The sequence below is a fragment of the Pipistrellus hanaki genome (genome assembly GCF_964339955.1).
Source record: "Pipistrellus hanaki genome assembly, chromosome: 12".
In the NCBI taxonomy this organism is placed as follows: domain Eukaryota; kingdom Metazoa; phylum Chordata; class Mammalia; order Chiroptera; family Vespertilionidae; genus Pipistrellus; species Pipistrellus hanaki.
In genome coordinates, this window is record NC_140514.1 from 20,634,075 (window position 1) to 20,650,729 (window position 16,655).

General features: G+C 42.0%; 1 protein-coding gene across 1 annotated transcript in view; it reads left to right on the top strand.

Moving 5' to 3' along the window:
• The window catches only part of CAMKMT (calmodulin-lysine N-methyltransferase), a 241,479-nt gene that overhangs the window by 218,579 nt on the left and 6,245 nt on the right, over positions 1-16,655 (top strand). The window contains 3 exon segments of the mRNA XM_084901537.1: positions 527-601; positions 7,207-7,270; positions 15,434-15,565. Of these exon segments, the coding sequence (XP_084757663.1) occupies positions 527-601; positions 7,207-7,270; positions 15,434-15,565 (271 nt within the window).

Consider the following 16,655-nt stretch of genomic DNA (forward strand, 5'->3'; position numbering starts at 1 on the left):
TTAGGATGGGTGATTTTTTAACTGCACCTGAAAACTGAGAACTATTGAGTGACAGTCTTTTCCTCCATCTTGCCCGATTGCTCATTTCATTAGTAAGAAATGCCGCTGACATGCCAAGCACAATATATGCTCTTTCACATCCTTTATTTTTACAAATTTGTATTTCGGTCAGATGGGGAATACTTTGATTTTAATATGTACCGTAACTGATGGTGAATCTAGACTCATTTTAATGACTATGGTAAAGATAAGATACTTTTCCCTAATTTGTCTCCAAAACATATAAAACCTTGCAAAAGCTTAACTATTGTATTTAAATAGAGAATTCTGCCTCTTCTAGAATTGATGACTAAATAAAATACAGAATAGACCGTTATGTTCTAGTTTTTTTTATTATACTTTTTGAAATAGTTTGCCTTTTAAATAATTTCAAGTGCCACAAAAAATAATGTTAATAGCTCAAAATCAAAAGTAAAAAAAACAACAACCCTAAGTATAATTTTTTAAAAATCTTTTTCTCCTCAAGCGTTTTACGATGGGATAATGAGACAGATGTCTCTCAACTGGAAGGACATTTTGACATGGTTATGTGTGCTGACTGGTAAGTACATAAAAATCATAAAACTCCTGTTAGGAAAAAAATAGCTTTGCTGGAGTAATTGGGCTGTGCTGCTTTGCTGTCAGCTAAGCAAAGTCAACAAATGAAGCACAAAGCCACCTTAACCTCAACAAATTAATATTCATCTCCATGTGACAGTTATAAGGTAGTCTCCTATCACACAGTAACTTCTACCACATTATTTCCCAAAGATTGATTTTGAGAAGCATTTCCATTTTCTGGAATTGCCTCTGTTTCATGCTTGACGTATCAGTAAATGGACGACTTAGGCAAATTGCAAATAATTATGGCTCGGAGAGGAATAGTCTGGAGAAAAAGGAGTTTATCAACACAAGCAGCTCAATTAGCTTACTTCTTAGGAGAGATCTGACTATTGATATAAGGGAATATATGTATGTGTGCACACATATGTATGCTCCAGCAAATAAACATATCTATGGAATATCTTTAGGGGAAATAGCTTTTCTTCAAATGTATGTTTGCTATCTACTATTTTTCAATGTATTCAATTATGATATTTAGTTATACATAAAATAAGAATTATAAAATTACAATTTAATTGTTATGCAAATAATAATATTAAAATCTCTGTCAGGTGCCTGCTTTTTGAAAATAATTTACATATTTTCTCTTCACTTTTAGCCCAGTCTACTTGTTGTTAATGACAGTCTGATCCCAAGTTACAGGATAAATATGTATCAAACCTTAATAATGATTTCAACTAATCTTATGCATTTTCTTCATGCGTGTTGAATAATAATTGTTTCAGCATATGGGGAATGTTAACAATTCACAGTCATTTTCCCTGTTAAGAATAAGATCTTATTTGTGTGTTTATCTTGATGTTTTTATGACACTTAAGTTCAGATTCTAAAGATCTATTATATTGATAAACTCAATCATAAGACCCAGAGCCCAGAGAACCCTCTCAGAGAGTTGGATGAATAGAATGACATTTTCAGAAAGTTTTCATTATTTTTAGTAGTATTAGTATTAGTATTAGTATTATTTAATACAATTTTTAATGGGTAACTTTTTTACCCAGATTAATGAAATTAGATTTTCTTTCTTTTTTCTTCTGGTAAGTACTTCTCAAAAAAAAATTAATATTTTGTTTTATTTTTAGCTTGGGATTTTCTAGCTTTCCATGCCCTTTTAGTTCCTTTGAACCCAATTTCAGAAAACCTGTTCCAAAGAAGGAAGAAACAGATTTCTGGTTCATCGCTGATAGTGTGTCTCAATATTACATCCCTCATCTAATCAAAAATAAGGAAATAAAATCTCACCATGTGATGTGAGCATGTAATTTAGTAAATGCCTTTCCTCACCAAATACGAGAAAGATCCTCCAGGTTTCATTGCACAGATGAAGATAATGCTGGCAGGATTAGATCAGATTAAGCAGGAAAGTCAGATCAGAGAGCAGCGGCAAGAGGGACGGAGGGCAGCATCTTCTGGGAGGCTTAGACGGGGTCGCACATGGATGGGCTCTGATTATGTGGGGAAAGTCAGGTCTGGCCAAGAGATTTAGGTTACGTGTGTCCTTTGCACAAATATCAAAACAGCCCATTCTTGTCAGACCTTGTGTTGTGGACACTCACACCATGTCATCCTATTTGTACCAGAGAGACAAGCAGAGGAAGTATAAGCTCTTTTATGATTAATGTTTTCAGGTTAAAAATAGCCACACAGCATATTTGAAAAATAGTCTTTTTTTCCTAGCCCACCGGGTCACATACAACTGGTACCCATAATGCATATTCACTTAATGCTTTCATTGCAAATATATAACATAACACAGTAGACACACCGCACATACACATCTAGTGGCTCTATGAGAAATTAGGAATTCAAATGAACTAAATAGACCCAATTTTCAGTTTACAAATGGCTTTTCTATGCATGAATTCAGGTTTTTGTGTTTTTGTTTTTTCTTCTTTCTGGTGTTCTAAGTGCCAGAATGTCAGCCTGTTTATAATTTCCCATTAGGAAATGTGAAACATTAAGTTACTCTCACTGCGATGCTGATATTATTTCCAAAAGAAATGCTTTGGTAATGGTCTCTCTTCATAGATAGTCACAGGGATAGGTAAGCGGCTTAGAAACTTAGAAAGTACAGTGTGGTCTTTGTAATATGCATGTTGTGCCTAGAGCAGTGAGGCCCGGGGCTCCATGAGCTCTTTACATCCTGAAGGCTTGGCATTTCCCTATCAGCGTTTCTGCCTGGATGCTGCTTCTAGGGGCAGGCAGGCAGACCGTGCAGCTTTTTTTTTTTTTTTAAGAATGTGACAGAGGACGAAAAGAAAGCTCCCTTTAGACACCACCACCAAGATGAAACCTGAAATGCCTAGTGCCAAAAATAGATACCACACATAAATAGATCACTTAAGTCTCACCCCATCCTTTAGTCATTGTCAGCCAACGAGATCTGGATTAGGCCCCAGGAATATGAAGCAAGAGTCAGAGTTCGAATATTAGGTACATGGATTAAATTCTTAGTGGAGCGTTTCCAGCAAGGATGGCATTGTCTGATTCCCTGAATAGCTAACCAGTGGTACTGCTTGATCCCATTTACATGAAAACAAGCTCTATTCACAGACCTATTCCCAACCCACATTGTGGCTCAAGTAAAAATGCACATGATTACAACAGGCGGTGATATGTTTATGTTCCTGAATCATTCATATATTCATATATTTACATTCAAACATTCACAGACCTGTAGGTACAGGGGGAAATAACTTATTTCCCGGGAGACACAGTCTCTTGGCTCACATCTAAATTATTAGCTCACCTAGATTATAAAATAAAAAGGAAAGCTGTGAAAGCTAGTCATTATTTTACCGTTCAGCATCTTTGACAATGAAATATAGTTTCATGGTTCAACAATTCCTAAATAACTTATAAAATGTCAACTTTGAAATAAACAGAAAGGAAAGATCGAGGGACAGCCACACCTGCAAAAGGGAAGCTGTGGACAAAAACATCCAAATGTTAGAATATTTCACCACAGGTGTAAAAAACAAAACAAAACAAAAAAACACCCTGCCTATTACGTTCCTTGGTTGACTTGTTTAATGTTGAATTTAATATGAGTTCCTTTGCATTGGAATGCAGTCCAGCCCAGTCCTTGCTGAGTTTAGAAAAGCGAGTGATTGTTACTATTAAAGTCTGCCTTTCCAGACTCCTGTTCAACCCCAATAATCTAAGAGCCTGGAAGTCAGATTTTTTTTTTTTTTAAATCCAATGAACGCTCTCATTCAGCGTTTGATGGCTTTCCAGTTTATTGTAGCTGAAAGAAAAATGATTTTGCACCCCTTGGACTCTCTAAGGCACATATGTCAAACACAAGGCCCGCGGGCCAAATCCAGCCCGCCAGGCCTTGCAATGTGGCCCGCACCGCGCTGTCATCACTGCACTCCGCTGTCAGTTTATGACATTGTCAGTTTATGACTGTTCAGTAAACCATTCGGCCCGCGATTTAGGCTGGATTTTAGATTTTGGCCCCTTCTCTGATTGAGTTCGACACCCCTACTCTAAGGGCTCGGAGAGAGTTTGACATGGCAGCCGGAGCCAGCCGAGTGGAGCGAGGTGTGTGGGAGTCAGCTCCACCTGAGCACGCCTGCAGCCAGACGTGGGAAGGAAACGGGGAAGCACATCACCTCCTTTGCTCTCAGCATTTTCACTGTGGACACTGGATTGTTTCTATTTTCTCTTCCTTTTTACTTTTTTAAAAAATATATATATATATATATGTTTTATTGATTTTTTTTCAGAGAGGAAGAGAGAGGGATAGAGAGTTAGAAACATTGATGAGAGAGAATCATCGATCAGCTGCCTCTTGCACACCCCCTACTGGGGACATGCCCACAACCAAGGTACATGCCCTTGACCGGAATAGAACCTGGGACCTTTCAGTCCGCAGGTCGCTCTATCCACTGAGCCAAACCGGTTTAGCTCTTCCTTTTTACATTTAATGATTTTTTTTTTTAAGTTTGGTTTTTGTGAAAACATTTTTTTCAAAATAGTCTCTAGGATTTCTTTGTTTTCTTTCAGATGCTGTGATCATGGATATTTCTAAATCACACCTTAAAGATTTTTACTCCTGAAAAGATCTTTAACCCAAACGTAGTGAGCCCTTTCCCCTCACACCAGAGGACACAGTCCCCAGCAGATACACAAAGTGCCAATGATCTTACAGCCCGAGGGGCAGAGCAAGTGGGATCAGCATAGGGCACGCGTGCTAGCTTCCACAACAGTCCGTTGATAACCACTGGCAGAGCCATTCACCACTGAAAGTTCACCCGAGACAGTGAATGTAACAGCACATTTCACCTTGAAAATTGCCAGAGGGCTTCCTTTTGTGAGCAGTGACAGGGAAATGCCCCCTTTCCTCTGCACTAATTAATTTCCCTGTGATAGGAGATGGACATGCTCTGTGCACTGCTCCAAACAGGCTGATTCTGAGGGAGGGGATGAAAATGGCCCGGCACCTTTCCTTTCTCAAAAAATATGTGGTTCAGGTCAATGGAACAAAGCAAGTTTGATTCCACGAGTGACTTCTGTAGAGGTGTGTGTGTGTGTGTGTGTGTGTGTGTGTGTGTGTGTGCGCGCGCGCACATCTGTGTGTGTTTTAATGGCCAACCGAGGCTGGCTGTCGATGCCCTTTGATCAGTAACCGAAGGGGAGAGTTGAGACGGTATCTCCATCCCCATCACTGACCTGCTCAGCCTTTTTAAATAGATCCACTTAAGCTACTGCTGTTCTCTGAGCCCATTAGGACCATTTAAGGGGCGAATTTTCCAGAGATTATATATCACTCCTACTAAAGCACATTGAAATTGCTCATAGGACTATCCTGCAAAGGGTTATAAATTCTGCAGCAGGGCTAAGGAGGCAGGTGAGCTTGCTTGGAATAAAGACCACTTAGGAAACTACAGGAATTACTTTTGGGGAATTTGATTTGGATGGAGTAGGCGACATTACCTTTTGGATAAGTGTACTTGCAATGTATCCTATGTGTTAAGCTGCATTTTTCAGCAAGTGGGGATGCTAATTAATATCTCTGTCACCATTACCAACATTAAGTAGACATAGTACTTTATAAGGTTATGTTTTAAACTCAGCTTTTAAGATGCTGTTTTTTATTCCAATGATCTTACCAGCTCTTAGGATGCGCAGGTGTACACCGAGCATGGTCTTTTGCTTAGTGCTGCATACCCCAACCAGCCAGGTTTTCTATGGGCCTGAGTACCTGACAGAGATATCCTCCCACAGTGATAGTCTTCTTAAAAAACAAAACCAGAATGCTTAGTTATTAAAACCTAAGGTATCAGTACCTCACTAAAGAATAAGGTATATAGTCCTAAAGAGGAAGAGTTTTTAAGACACTTAGATATAACTTTGATTTCTTCCTTATCAGTCCTTAATAGTTATTAGTCACTGATGAACAATGCTTAAAGGCAGATTTTATAAGATGAAATATTTGCCAACTAATATGTATTCTTAATTTGGTTCCACCACAGCCACATAGGTGGGCCTTTATTGATAAAGACACAGAGGCCTCATGGGAAGTGACTTGTCAAGGTGACATAGCAGAGAGGTCGGAGCCATAGCTCTATTAAACAGTGAACTGCCCTCCACCCTTGCCTGCAGTGTGGCTCCTGCTGACTGCGGATACCCTCAGCTCCAAGAAGGATGAGGCAGGGCCCTGGAGTGGGCAGTACTTACTCATGCTTTGTGAGGAGCCGGGAGGTGAAATTGGAGGGGCCTACTCCGAACGATAGCATCGGGGATGGGAGAGGGTGGGCTTAGGCTCGTCCTGGGGTGGCTGATGCACAGCTGCCCAGTGTCCCAGCCTGCAAGTCCCAGATAAGCAAACTGTCCCGAGCTTCCAAGATGAGGCCTGGTGAAGACAGGGTCAGACTGACCCAGCCAAAGGAATGACAGAGCTACAACAAATCCCCCAAAGACCAGAGGATAAAAAAAGGAAGAGGACAGTGAACTGGAAAAAAAATCAACATGGAGATCAAAGGGGAGGAATCCTAAGTTGCCATGGTCTCTGTGGCATGTTCCCTAAACCTTATCTTTGTTTCTGGAACCATTTAGTCCTGGGTCCCTGGTTGAATCTAACCTCAGCGCTGTTCCTAGTCACTAAAAGCCATCAGCACCTGAGATGCTCTGGCGGTGTATTTCAGGAGGGTGGTCCATAGCACCCTCGGTGTGCTGAGGGCCCAGGTCTACAGAGACTAAGCTCCGATGGCAGGAAGTGCTGGGAGAGCTTCCTCTCGGCCAGATGATTCCTCCAAACAGAAGCTTAGAAATCGTCCCGTTAACAATAACCTGTGGCCCAGATTGTATGTGAATCCGGGCCCATTGCATGTTGATGACTTGGCTTCGCTTCGATTGCAATACCACTGACCACAGTATCTTTTCTTCTCCCCCACAAGACATCTGAATAGAAAAATGCAACTTCTCTTTTTTTAGCGTTGAGTAAACACGTGCAATTAGCCCTGTACTTATCTCCATTAGTATCATTAGACTTGGAAACCCAGTTTAATCTGGATTCTGCTCTCTTCTCCATGGCAGCCTGTTTCTGGACCAGTACAGAGCCAGCCTCGTCGATGCGATAAAGAGATTGCTCCAGCCCAGGGTAAGTAGTTCCTGTTTTCTCCCGAACACTGGTTCAGAATAATTAGTCTGCGCTCAAAGATGGAGAGAGTAATGGAATGGCAGGATTAATGTCATGTGATACTTTAATACTTATTATGTCCAACTTCAATTGGGTCTTCTGATCTATCAGATTCTTTCCTAATCATAACCAGGAAAACTTCTTACCCTTGGCCTTCAGATAAGGAACACAGTGGGTAGTAAAATAAATGAAACTGCTTCAAAGATAGTGTGAGATTATTTTTATCAAAGAATTTCTTGAGTCTTTTCCTTTGATAGCAATATCTTCCTATGAAAGTGGAAGTATGATATTGAAAGTTTTCTGTTGACGTCTGTCATTTTAAACCCCGTCAATGGTAACCTTTGCCGTTGGGTATTTCTTTATTGCAAAGGCAATCTTTTTTTCTATTTCTGTTTATATTAAAGAAAAGGGACTTCAGATGAATCTGTATATTAAAAGTTCTTTGCTTTAAAAGGAAGCCATTATTTACATATTATAAACATTAGGTCACAATGAAGCCATGCGTGGCATACAAATTGTGCACATTTTTACATTTATATATCCATTTATGCCTGTGAGTAAATTACAGAGTTTGTATCCACTCTTATTTTGTTGGGCTGTTATACTAAGCTAGGAGGTCTCGCAGCCTAAACAGAGAGTTAATATACGTCTATTTAAAGTAAGAAAACGAGTTTAAAGCTCATGCATTAAAAAAAATATTTAAGTATGTGAGGCTCTCACTGTACCATCGAGTTTAAAATATCATAACAATGTTAATGCAGTCAGTCTAAGGCAGGAACTCCGATTTATTTGAGAAAAGACTGCAGTGTGTGTGTGTGTGTGTGTGTGTGAAGTATTTTCTAGTTTTGTTTCTAAAGTCTTTTTAAAAGAGGGTTTGCTCCAGTCTTCTGACCTCAGTGAGGCTTACAGATGAATACCTTTCAATATTCCTTTTATATCTGTTTTCACATGGAAGGTTCCCAGAGCAATTTAATAATCATCCTTTGCCTCACACTGTTGCTTTTTATTCTGTTATCTCTGTGCAGCTCAGAAACTTTAAATAGACCTCTCAGAGGAGTAGCCACAGCCTGGTAAGTGGTAATCAATTAAAGGAAATTGGCTTCTCAGTTCCCTCTGTGAGGTTGTGGGTAGTAAGTCTTGAGGCGAGGAAGGGGCGTGCCCACACTGGTGATGGCGGCTGCCCTGGTTGGGTGAACAGCCTGAGTTGAGGGTAGAAAAGGGAATTTGGGGCCTCTCCATCCCCCCTCTGAGCCTTAGATGAGCCTTGTGAGCACTTGCAAGATCAGAATTTTCAGAAGCACTGAGTCTCTTGGATGTAAAGGCATCCATGGAAATGTATCCTAGGTAAGGTGACCAGATGTCCTGCTTTTGGCGGGACAGTCCCGATTCTTAACAATTTGTCCCGCGTCGTTTTAAAAAAGTCCCGATAATCTTTCAAAAAGTCGGGACTTTTTTAAAACGCTGCGGGACGCGGGACAAATTGTTAAAAATTGGGATTGTCCTGCCAAAAGCGGGACGTCTGGTCACCTTAATCGTAGGCCACATTTATAAATGAGATACTTACAAGGACTCCTGGATCTGACCCTATACAAATAGGACCCCGCTCCTCACCAGCCCCCTTCAAGCCTGTTGGTGCCAAATACTCCATTTTGCAGCAGATCTGAATGCTTTTCCGAGATCTTTTGTAAATCCTCCTCATGGTTCACAATAGAAAACTGGCCAACCTATGAACAGAGCTAAGTGAAGATTGGACTGGCATCCTAGCAGCCCCCCTGTTCCCTCTATTAAACCTTGAACCACACTCCCCCTGGCCTGAAGCAGGGCTCCACACAGCAGCCCCCCTGAGCGAAGACAGCAGCCCTTCTACTGATGCTGGTACTCACCCTCAGCTCCTAGAAGGAGGAGGCAGGGCCCTAGAGTAGACGTCCTCCTTACTACGTGAGGAGCAGGGACCCTGGGCCAGAGGAGCCTGCACCAAACAGCAGCATTAGAGATGGGAGGAGGGCCTGGCTTAGGCTCCTCGTTCACGAACGGCCAGGGCTCTAGATTAAGGGGTAAGAGGCCCACTGTAAGGGGGGAGTCCGAGTTGTGGATGGCACGTGGGCATTCCAAAATTGCCCCCCAGGAAACTCATCCCTATTGTGGAGTCTGGGGAGGCACAACACTTGCACTCCCTAGGCCTCCACCCGGGTGCACCCTGGAAGGGTCACACGGACTTGGCAGTGACCTGCAGCTCCATGTCCTGTGCCATTGGGCTAGAAGGTCCCCAGAGCTTGGGGGTAACCAGAGGAAAAGCTGAACTATTATTCCTCTTAGCTCTCAGCGCTGGCTGTCCTGCTTCCAGAGGACCATCCCCTGCTGAGTGTGTGAAGTCACAGTCCAAGACTAAGATAATAGCAAAGGTTTTATTTCCACTTAGAGCTGCTTTCAATATTTTCTTGAGCCAAGACAACTCCTCTGTGGGGCTGTGGCCCAGAGATCTGAAGATGTCACAAGAGGTCCACAGAGAAACACCTTGGGGGCTACGCTGGTGGATCCTGAGTTCTTCATAATTCACATCAAACGGGAGATGCAGGAAGTTCTCAGGGTGCCCAGCAAAAACTGCACTGGAGCCCAATGCAGCAGATGACAGTGATGTGGGCAGGGAGACGTGGCACTAAAGGGTTTTAAAGGGCAATGCCATGATTTCCAGGTGTCTAGCTTCGTTTCAGAAGTGGAAGAGTATGGAAGTACTTGGTTTCCAGTAGGTGTGTCTGAGTGTGTGTGTGTGTGTGTGTGTGTGTGTGTGTGAGAGAGAGAGAGAGAGAGAGAGAGAGAGAGAGAGAGAGAGAGAGACAGAGAGAGAGAGAGAGAGAGAGGGAGAGAGAGAGAGAGAGAGAGAGAGAGGGAGGGAGAGATAGTGACCTGGCTCCAAACAGTAGGGGCTTAGAGCCAAGAATATTGAGTTCCATTTTAGATAGAATGGGTTAAAGGTACTTTCAGAACTCATCCGTGGAGAGATCTGGTAGAGACTTGAAAATATGGGTGAATGCTGCAGTAATATACTTGTGAGTTTGGAAGTATAAGTGATAGTTGATGCCTGGACTTTGGTTCAGTGGCCTAGGAATAGGAATAAAAAGTAGACAGAGCTTTGGGGACCACTGACAATTAATGAGCAAGTGGAAGAAGAGAAGTTAGGGAAGGGGACTGAGAGAGATACAGGGGAAGAAGCAGGTAGAAGCAGGGAAAGGCAGCATCTCAGAAACCTGGTAAAGAAAAGGCTAGAAAATAAACATAAGCTTAGACATGTAATCGGTATTAAACATAACCTGGGAATGAAAGAGGAATAAAAGCCTTTCGTTGGCATAGCATATTCCTTTTAAAATAAATCCTAAGCACACTTATTTTCCCAGAAGTACCCTCCCTTTAGTATGTGAGTATAGATTAGTCTAGCGAAACAGCAACAACTGCACTCCCAATGCAAACAGGATCGCCTTGTTTAGTGGGACTGCTCCTCTCTCCTCTCAAGGGATAAACGAATCCCTCAAATTTCTGCTCATCAGTCAAAATTTTACATTCAATTGAGTGTTCATTCTTAGTTTAAAATGATTCCGTGACTGTGAATGCTTAGAAACGTCTGCTTTGGTAAATTGAAAATAATTTTTCTAAAGAGATGGACTCATTTGAAATCTATTTTTTCTTTCTTTCTTGTTTTGATTTTTGCAGCCTAAATTGTAAGGCATATTTCTCTGATTGGACCCAACAAAGGGTTCAGCTCTACTGAGATGGGTGTGTGTGTCCTAAAACCAATTTCTGTGGGGTGGATGCAGACACTCAGTAGGGCTCTGGGATGCTTACTGAAGCATTCTGAATGGATGATGTACTGTTGTCCCTACTAAGTATGAATCTACATCTCAAAAATGTCTGTGTTTAATTAGATGAAAAGGAAGTGTTTTAAAACTCATAACTGAGTAATTAGAGATTAAAAGTCCTGCTTGCTCTTTCTCTTTCTCGAGAGTCCAGTATTGTGCCCTCTCATATCCCACCGTAGTTGCTGACTCTACAAATGCTTCTTGGAGGAAATCTTTTCTAAAGAATAAGCAATAGAACATGGCCTTCAAATTCCCCAAGACTCAAATTTCTCAGATGATTCAACATTGGCATTTGGTTTATTCTTTCAACAAATATTGGTTAAGTATCTACTATCTGCTAGGTCCTGTGAAAATGTGGTGAATAAACATTAGAAGATTCTGTTGGCATGGAGTGTGCATTCCAGCCAGAGGAGGCGGGCATAACAAACAAGGATATAATGTGTGTCAGAGGTGATGAGTGCCAAGAACAAAGGGAGAGCAGGGAGAGGGGGTCAATAATGATGGAGGGAGGGGGCTGCTGTTCTAGATTGGGTGGTTAGAGAAGGACAGGTAAACTGAGGCCTAAAGGAGGAAAGAGATATCTAGGCAGAGAGTTCAGCCATAGGCTTCATTGCAGCCCTCCTAACAGCTCACCCCAACCAACAAGGGGGTGCACTGTAGAGAGCATGTGCTTTGTAAATACAAGCATCAGCCCAACCAAGAACCCCAGAGCCCTGTAAACATTATAATAAACTAGAGGCCTGGTGCATAAAACTCATGCTCGGGGGTGGGTGGGGGGAGGTGAGAGAGGTTGTCCCTCAGCCCAGCCTGCATCCTCTCCAATCTGGGACCCTTGAGGGATATCTAACTGCCCATTTAAATGAGCGGTTGGTAAATGGTCAGTTGGACATCCCTCTCATAATCCAGGACTGCTAGCTCCAAACCGCTCACCTGCCTGCCTGCCTGCCTGATTGCCCTTAACTGCTTCTGCCTGCCAGCTTGATCACCCCCTAACCACTCCCCTGACAGCTTGATTGATGCCTAACTGCTCCCTGGCTGGCCTGATTGCCCCTAACTGCCCTCCCCTGCAGGCCTGGTCACCCCCTAACTGCCCTCCTCTGCTGGCCTGGTTATCCCTAACTGCCCACAACTGCCCTCCCCTGCAGGCCATCTTGTGGCCATCTTGTGTCCACATGGGGGCAGCCATCTTTGGTCACATGGGGGCAGCCATCTTGTATCTTGGAGTGATGGTCAATTTGTATATTACTCTTTTATTAGCTAGGATAGCTTAGATCAGTGATTTTTTAACCCATGTGCCACAGAATTTTTAAAATATGCAGTACCGCCCTGGCTGGTTTGGATAGAGTATCAGCCTGCAGACTGAAGGGTCCCAGGTTTGATTCTGGTTAGGGGCATATGCCCAGGTTATGGGATCAATCCCAGGTGTGAGGTGTGCAGGAGTCAACAAATCAATGATTCTATCTATCAGTGGCATTGGCCTCTTTTTCCCTTAGATTGTCAAATATTAAAAAGGATAACAGCCAACAAAACAAAAGCCTTCTGGTGTGAATGCCCTCTTTTGAACCATAAATCTATAGGTCATATAATAGAGTTGTATCTTATCGGTCACAACACATAATAAAGTTGTGTCTGATTGGTTAATTCTTAGTGTCAGAAATTCTTTATACAAATACTAATACCTGATTTGAAAAAAACATTGAGCAAAAAGGGTAGATAAATACTATTATTATTATTTTTTTGTAAATCAATCAAAATCAGACCTATTTTTTTTTTTTTTTGTAAGATCGGCAAACATTAAATCTATTTTTTGGTGTGCCACAGAATTTTAGTAATTATTTTTTGTGTGCCGGGAGATGAAAAAGATCGAAAATCGCTGGCTTAGGTAATAGCTGTTAAAAATCAACTCTTCCATTGTAATTGTAAGACAATTTTTGCAAGTGAATTTAAAATAAAAATAAAAACTTCCATTATTCAAAAATCCAGAATGGCAACCAGCTCTTAGAAATGACTAAAATGACCTACTAGTATTTACTTTTTTTAAAAATAGAGACGTTTGCTCTCCTGCTGAGACCATGTATTATATCTACTTCCACATCCAAATGCATTTCTACTGCTAAGTTTGAAAACCACCTGAAAATAGCAATTAATATGAGAAAAGCTGACAGAACCTTAAGTGTATTGGCATGATTGGTGCTGCTATAATTATGTGCCTGAGTGTGTACATGTCTATGTAAACACAGTATGAAAACATACTTGCTGTCCAGGACAGTGTATTGGGGTATTTATTGCAGGTAAATGAGGGAAAGAGAATGACAAGGAGAGAGAATTGATGGAATTTTTATAGCACTATTCGGTGCTCTAGATGTTTCTAGTCTTACATGTGTTTAACCTTATTTTTCAAACTGTTTCCATATTCATCACCTCATCTGATTCTTACAACTTGGTGGGGCTGGGGGGCAGGCTTTGCTGTTCCCACTTGCTGGACGAGAAAACTCAGGGGGTCAGCTAGGATGACTTGAGTTTCTCACCTGCCAAATGAGATTAGCCTAACATCTCCAAGGTCCTCAGGCTCAACAGCTCTGAGATTAGTTTTCTCATTTTCCTACAGTGACTCAGCTCTTTAATGGTGGAGACCCCCTTTACATCCTTTCTGCCGAAACTGGTTTGGCTCAGTGGATAGAGCGTTGGCCTGCAAACTGAAAGGTTCCAGGTTCGATTCCTGTCAAGGGCATGTACCTTGGTTGCGGGCACATCCCCAGTGGGGGGTATGCAAGAGGCAGCTGATCGATGATTCTCTCTCATCGATGTTTCTAACTCTCTATCCCTCTCTCTTTCTCTCTGTAAAAAATCAATAAAATATATATTTTTAAAAACCCTTTCTGCCACACAGTTCTTCCTTGTATTCTTCAACCCCTTCATTGCATGTTTAATCATTTGTGAAACGCAATGTCTTCCCATACAGGGTTGTTGAGGGGATTAAGGGGGAGGTTGAAGCACTTAGCACAGTGGTTGCTATTTTTATTATTGCCATCACTAGTACTGATGAGGCGGCGATGCAGTGACCAGGAGAGAGACGTGGCATTGGAGTCAGATAGGTTTCCATCCATTTACCAGTTGTGTCATCCTGGCCAATTAGTCAACCTTTCTGAGCCTCCTGTAAAATGGGAGCTGATAATCCTTACATTTTGGTGGTCTGAAGGTTTAAGGGAGACAATGACTAGAGAACCCCTCTCCCGGTGTCTGACATGTGCTGCATGCTCAGGAAATAGTTGGCAGGTGAGAATGATAAACCTTTCATAAGAAAGTAGGATATATTTATGATTCCCTCAAAACCTGAAGCAGCATTCATTGAAGAGAAGTGTAACCTTGAAGTTAACAGAAGTGTACAGCCATCTTGTAACCGAGTCAAAAGAAAAGAAGATCCTGAAGCGTGGCCATTCTGTGCACACCTGAGAGGGGGAGGGAACATCCACAGGCACCCAGGGGCGGACATACGACCAGCATGGAGTTGCATGTCCGGTGGATTTCTGAAATCCCTCGTAGGTTGTATACGGGTCCTCCCGGGCTCCCCACTGCAACAGTCTCATAAGGTTGTGCGTTTTATTTAGAAAAGCCTGTTTGTCCTCTTTATACCACTTTCTTTGAAAAGCAATCATTTGAGTACAGCGAGGAGCTGCTTTGCTGTAATGAAGGCCATTTTGAAGGATTCAGTGAAGTTGGAAACCAAGATCCTTGTAGCTGACAGCGTGGTCCCAGAAAAGGCAGGACTGAAACGTGAAAACTCTCCACTGGGGATTGTGGTTCCTTGTCTCCGTGGAGGATTTCTTGGTACTGAGATTTCAGGGCACAATAAACTCACATTTACAGGCGTCTGTGGCCACATGCCCCGGAGCTGAGTTGTGGGTGTGTTGGCAGCTGCCAGCGAGTCGCAAGGTGGGTGGCACTGCCCTGGACCAGTTCCTTGAAAATCTAGTGCTTTTGTGCAAACCGCTAAACCCCGAAGAGGTGCATGGTGTACAGAATACCAACGCGGAGTCACGTTTTGTTTATGACATGTGCTATTTGAAAAGCCACTGGCCATCTGACTAGGATACATGTTGTTTTCTTATTTGATGCGTATCTGTCTGTGGACTGGTGTGGCCGTCTCCAGAACAATTGAGTTTTCCACCTGACATCAGTATGTTAAACGCTTTGACCAGTGTCTGCGATGTTTGGTTGCCTGCCGGTTTTAAAATGTGTACATTTCTTTCTTTCTTTCTTTTTAACATTCTAGGGGAAAGCAATGGTATTTGCCCCACGCCGAGGGACCACTTTAAACCAGTTTTGCAATCTAGCTGAAAAAGCTGGCTTCTCTATCCAGAGACATGAAAATTACGATGAACACATTTCAAACTTCCACTCCAAGGTTAGTTTTCTGCTTGTGCTAGATAACATTTTAATCCGCATTGCATTTTGAAGAGATCATGGTCTTTTTGGCAGGTAACCTAAATATTTGATTAAAGCACTTCTTAGGTGTGCTAGCTCTGAACGGCTCCGTGTATCTGATTATTTTGTGTGGTAAAGCCATCTTTTATCTTTGCATGTCTAGAAGGATTTTTACAGAAACCATTCTTGTTTATGCCTTTCTCTGAAACAAAGTTATCTTTTTATTTATAATAGGCTAATTTATAGGATGCCTGGAGGTGGCATACGAAGGAATGATAAACAAGCGTTTACATTTTAATGAAAAAGCTTTGGCTTTTAAGTAGGTTAAATGCTCAGCTGCACTGAAATAAATAGAAGGTGACTGTCTAATTGTATCATGTTGGACTGTAAATCTTTATCTGTGCTTGCTTTATGGCTGGGTCAGTTGGCAGTTTGAGACTGTTAAATCTCCTACAGAATTTCACAGTTGTGGGGTTAGATGTCAGAGCGAGGCGCTACAAGATTTAGGTCAAAAGCACTTATCTGAGAGTGATTTCTAAGCTTGCTTACATAAAGCAATGTTATCAGCCTTTTTATTATTTATGGGTATACAGCAATATAGGACACCGAGAGGCAAGTGTTCTGAAAACTTTAGGTCTCTCACGTTTGCTAATACACGTCACTGTCACTAGCATAACATGTATTACTTACGTAATTTTGTGCCTTACAGAAATCTCCCTTCTCTGAACTCGTCTGACCTTGGCAAGAGACTTTGACTTGTCCTAATTTTGCAAGTCGTGACTGCAGAAAAATAAAGGCCTGACCTTAAATGTTCTCCTGTAAAAACACCAATAGCACTCTTCATTATCCAGGACTATGGTTTAATGCAGAAGTTACTGACTTTCGAAAAATTTATGTACAAAGTGGACCTGATCTTCCCAGCAAAAGACAGGAAATCCCCCCTTCCCGGGAATGGGTTCGCCTCTGTGAGTCTCTAAGGCCGCCCTGTTGGAGTTGGGTCCTTTGCTTACAATCAGGAAACGAAAACAGAATGGCATGGTACTCGAATCTCACCTGCCCCTCCAGAATAG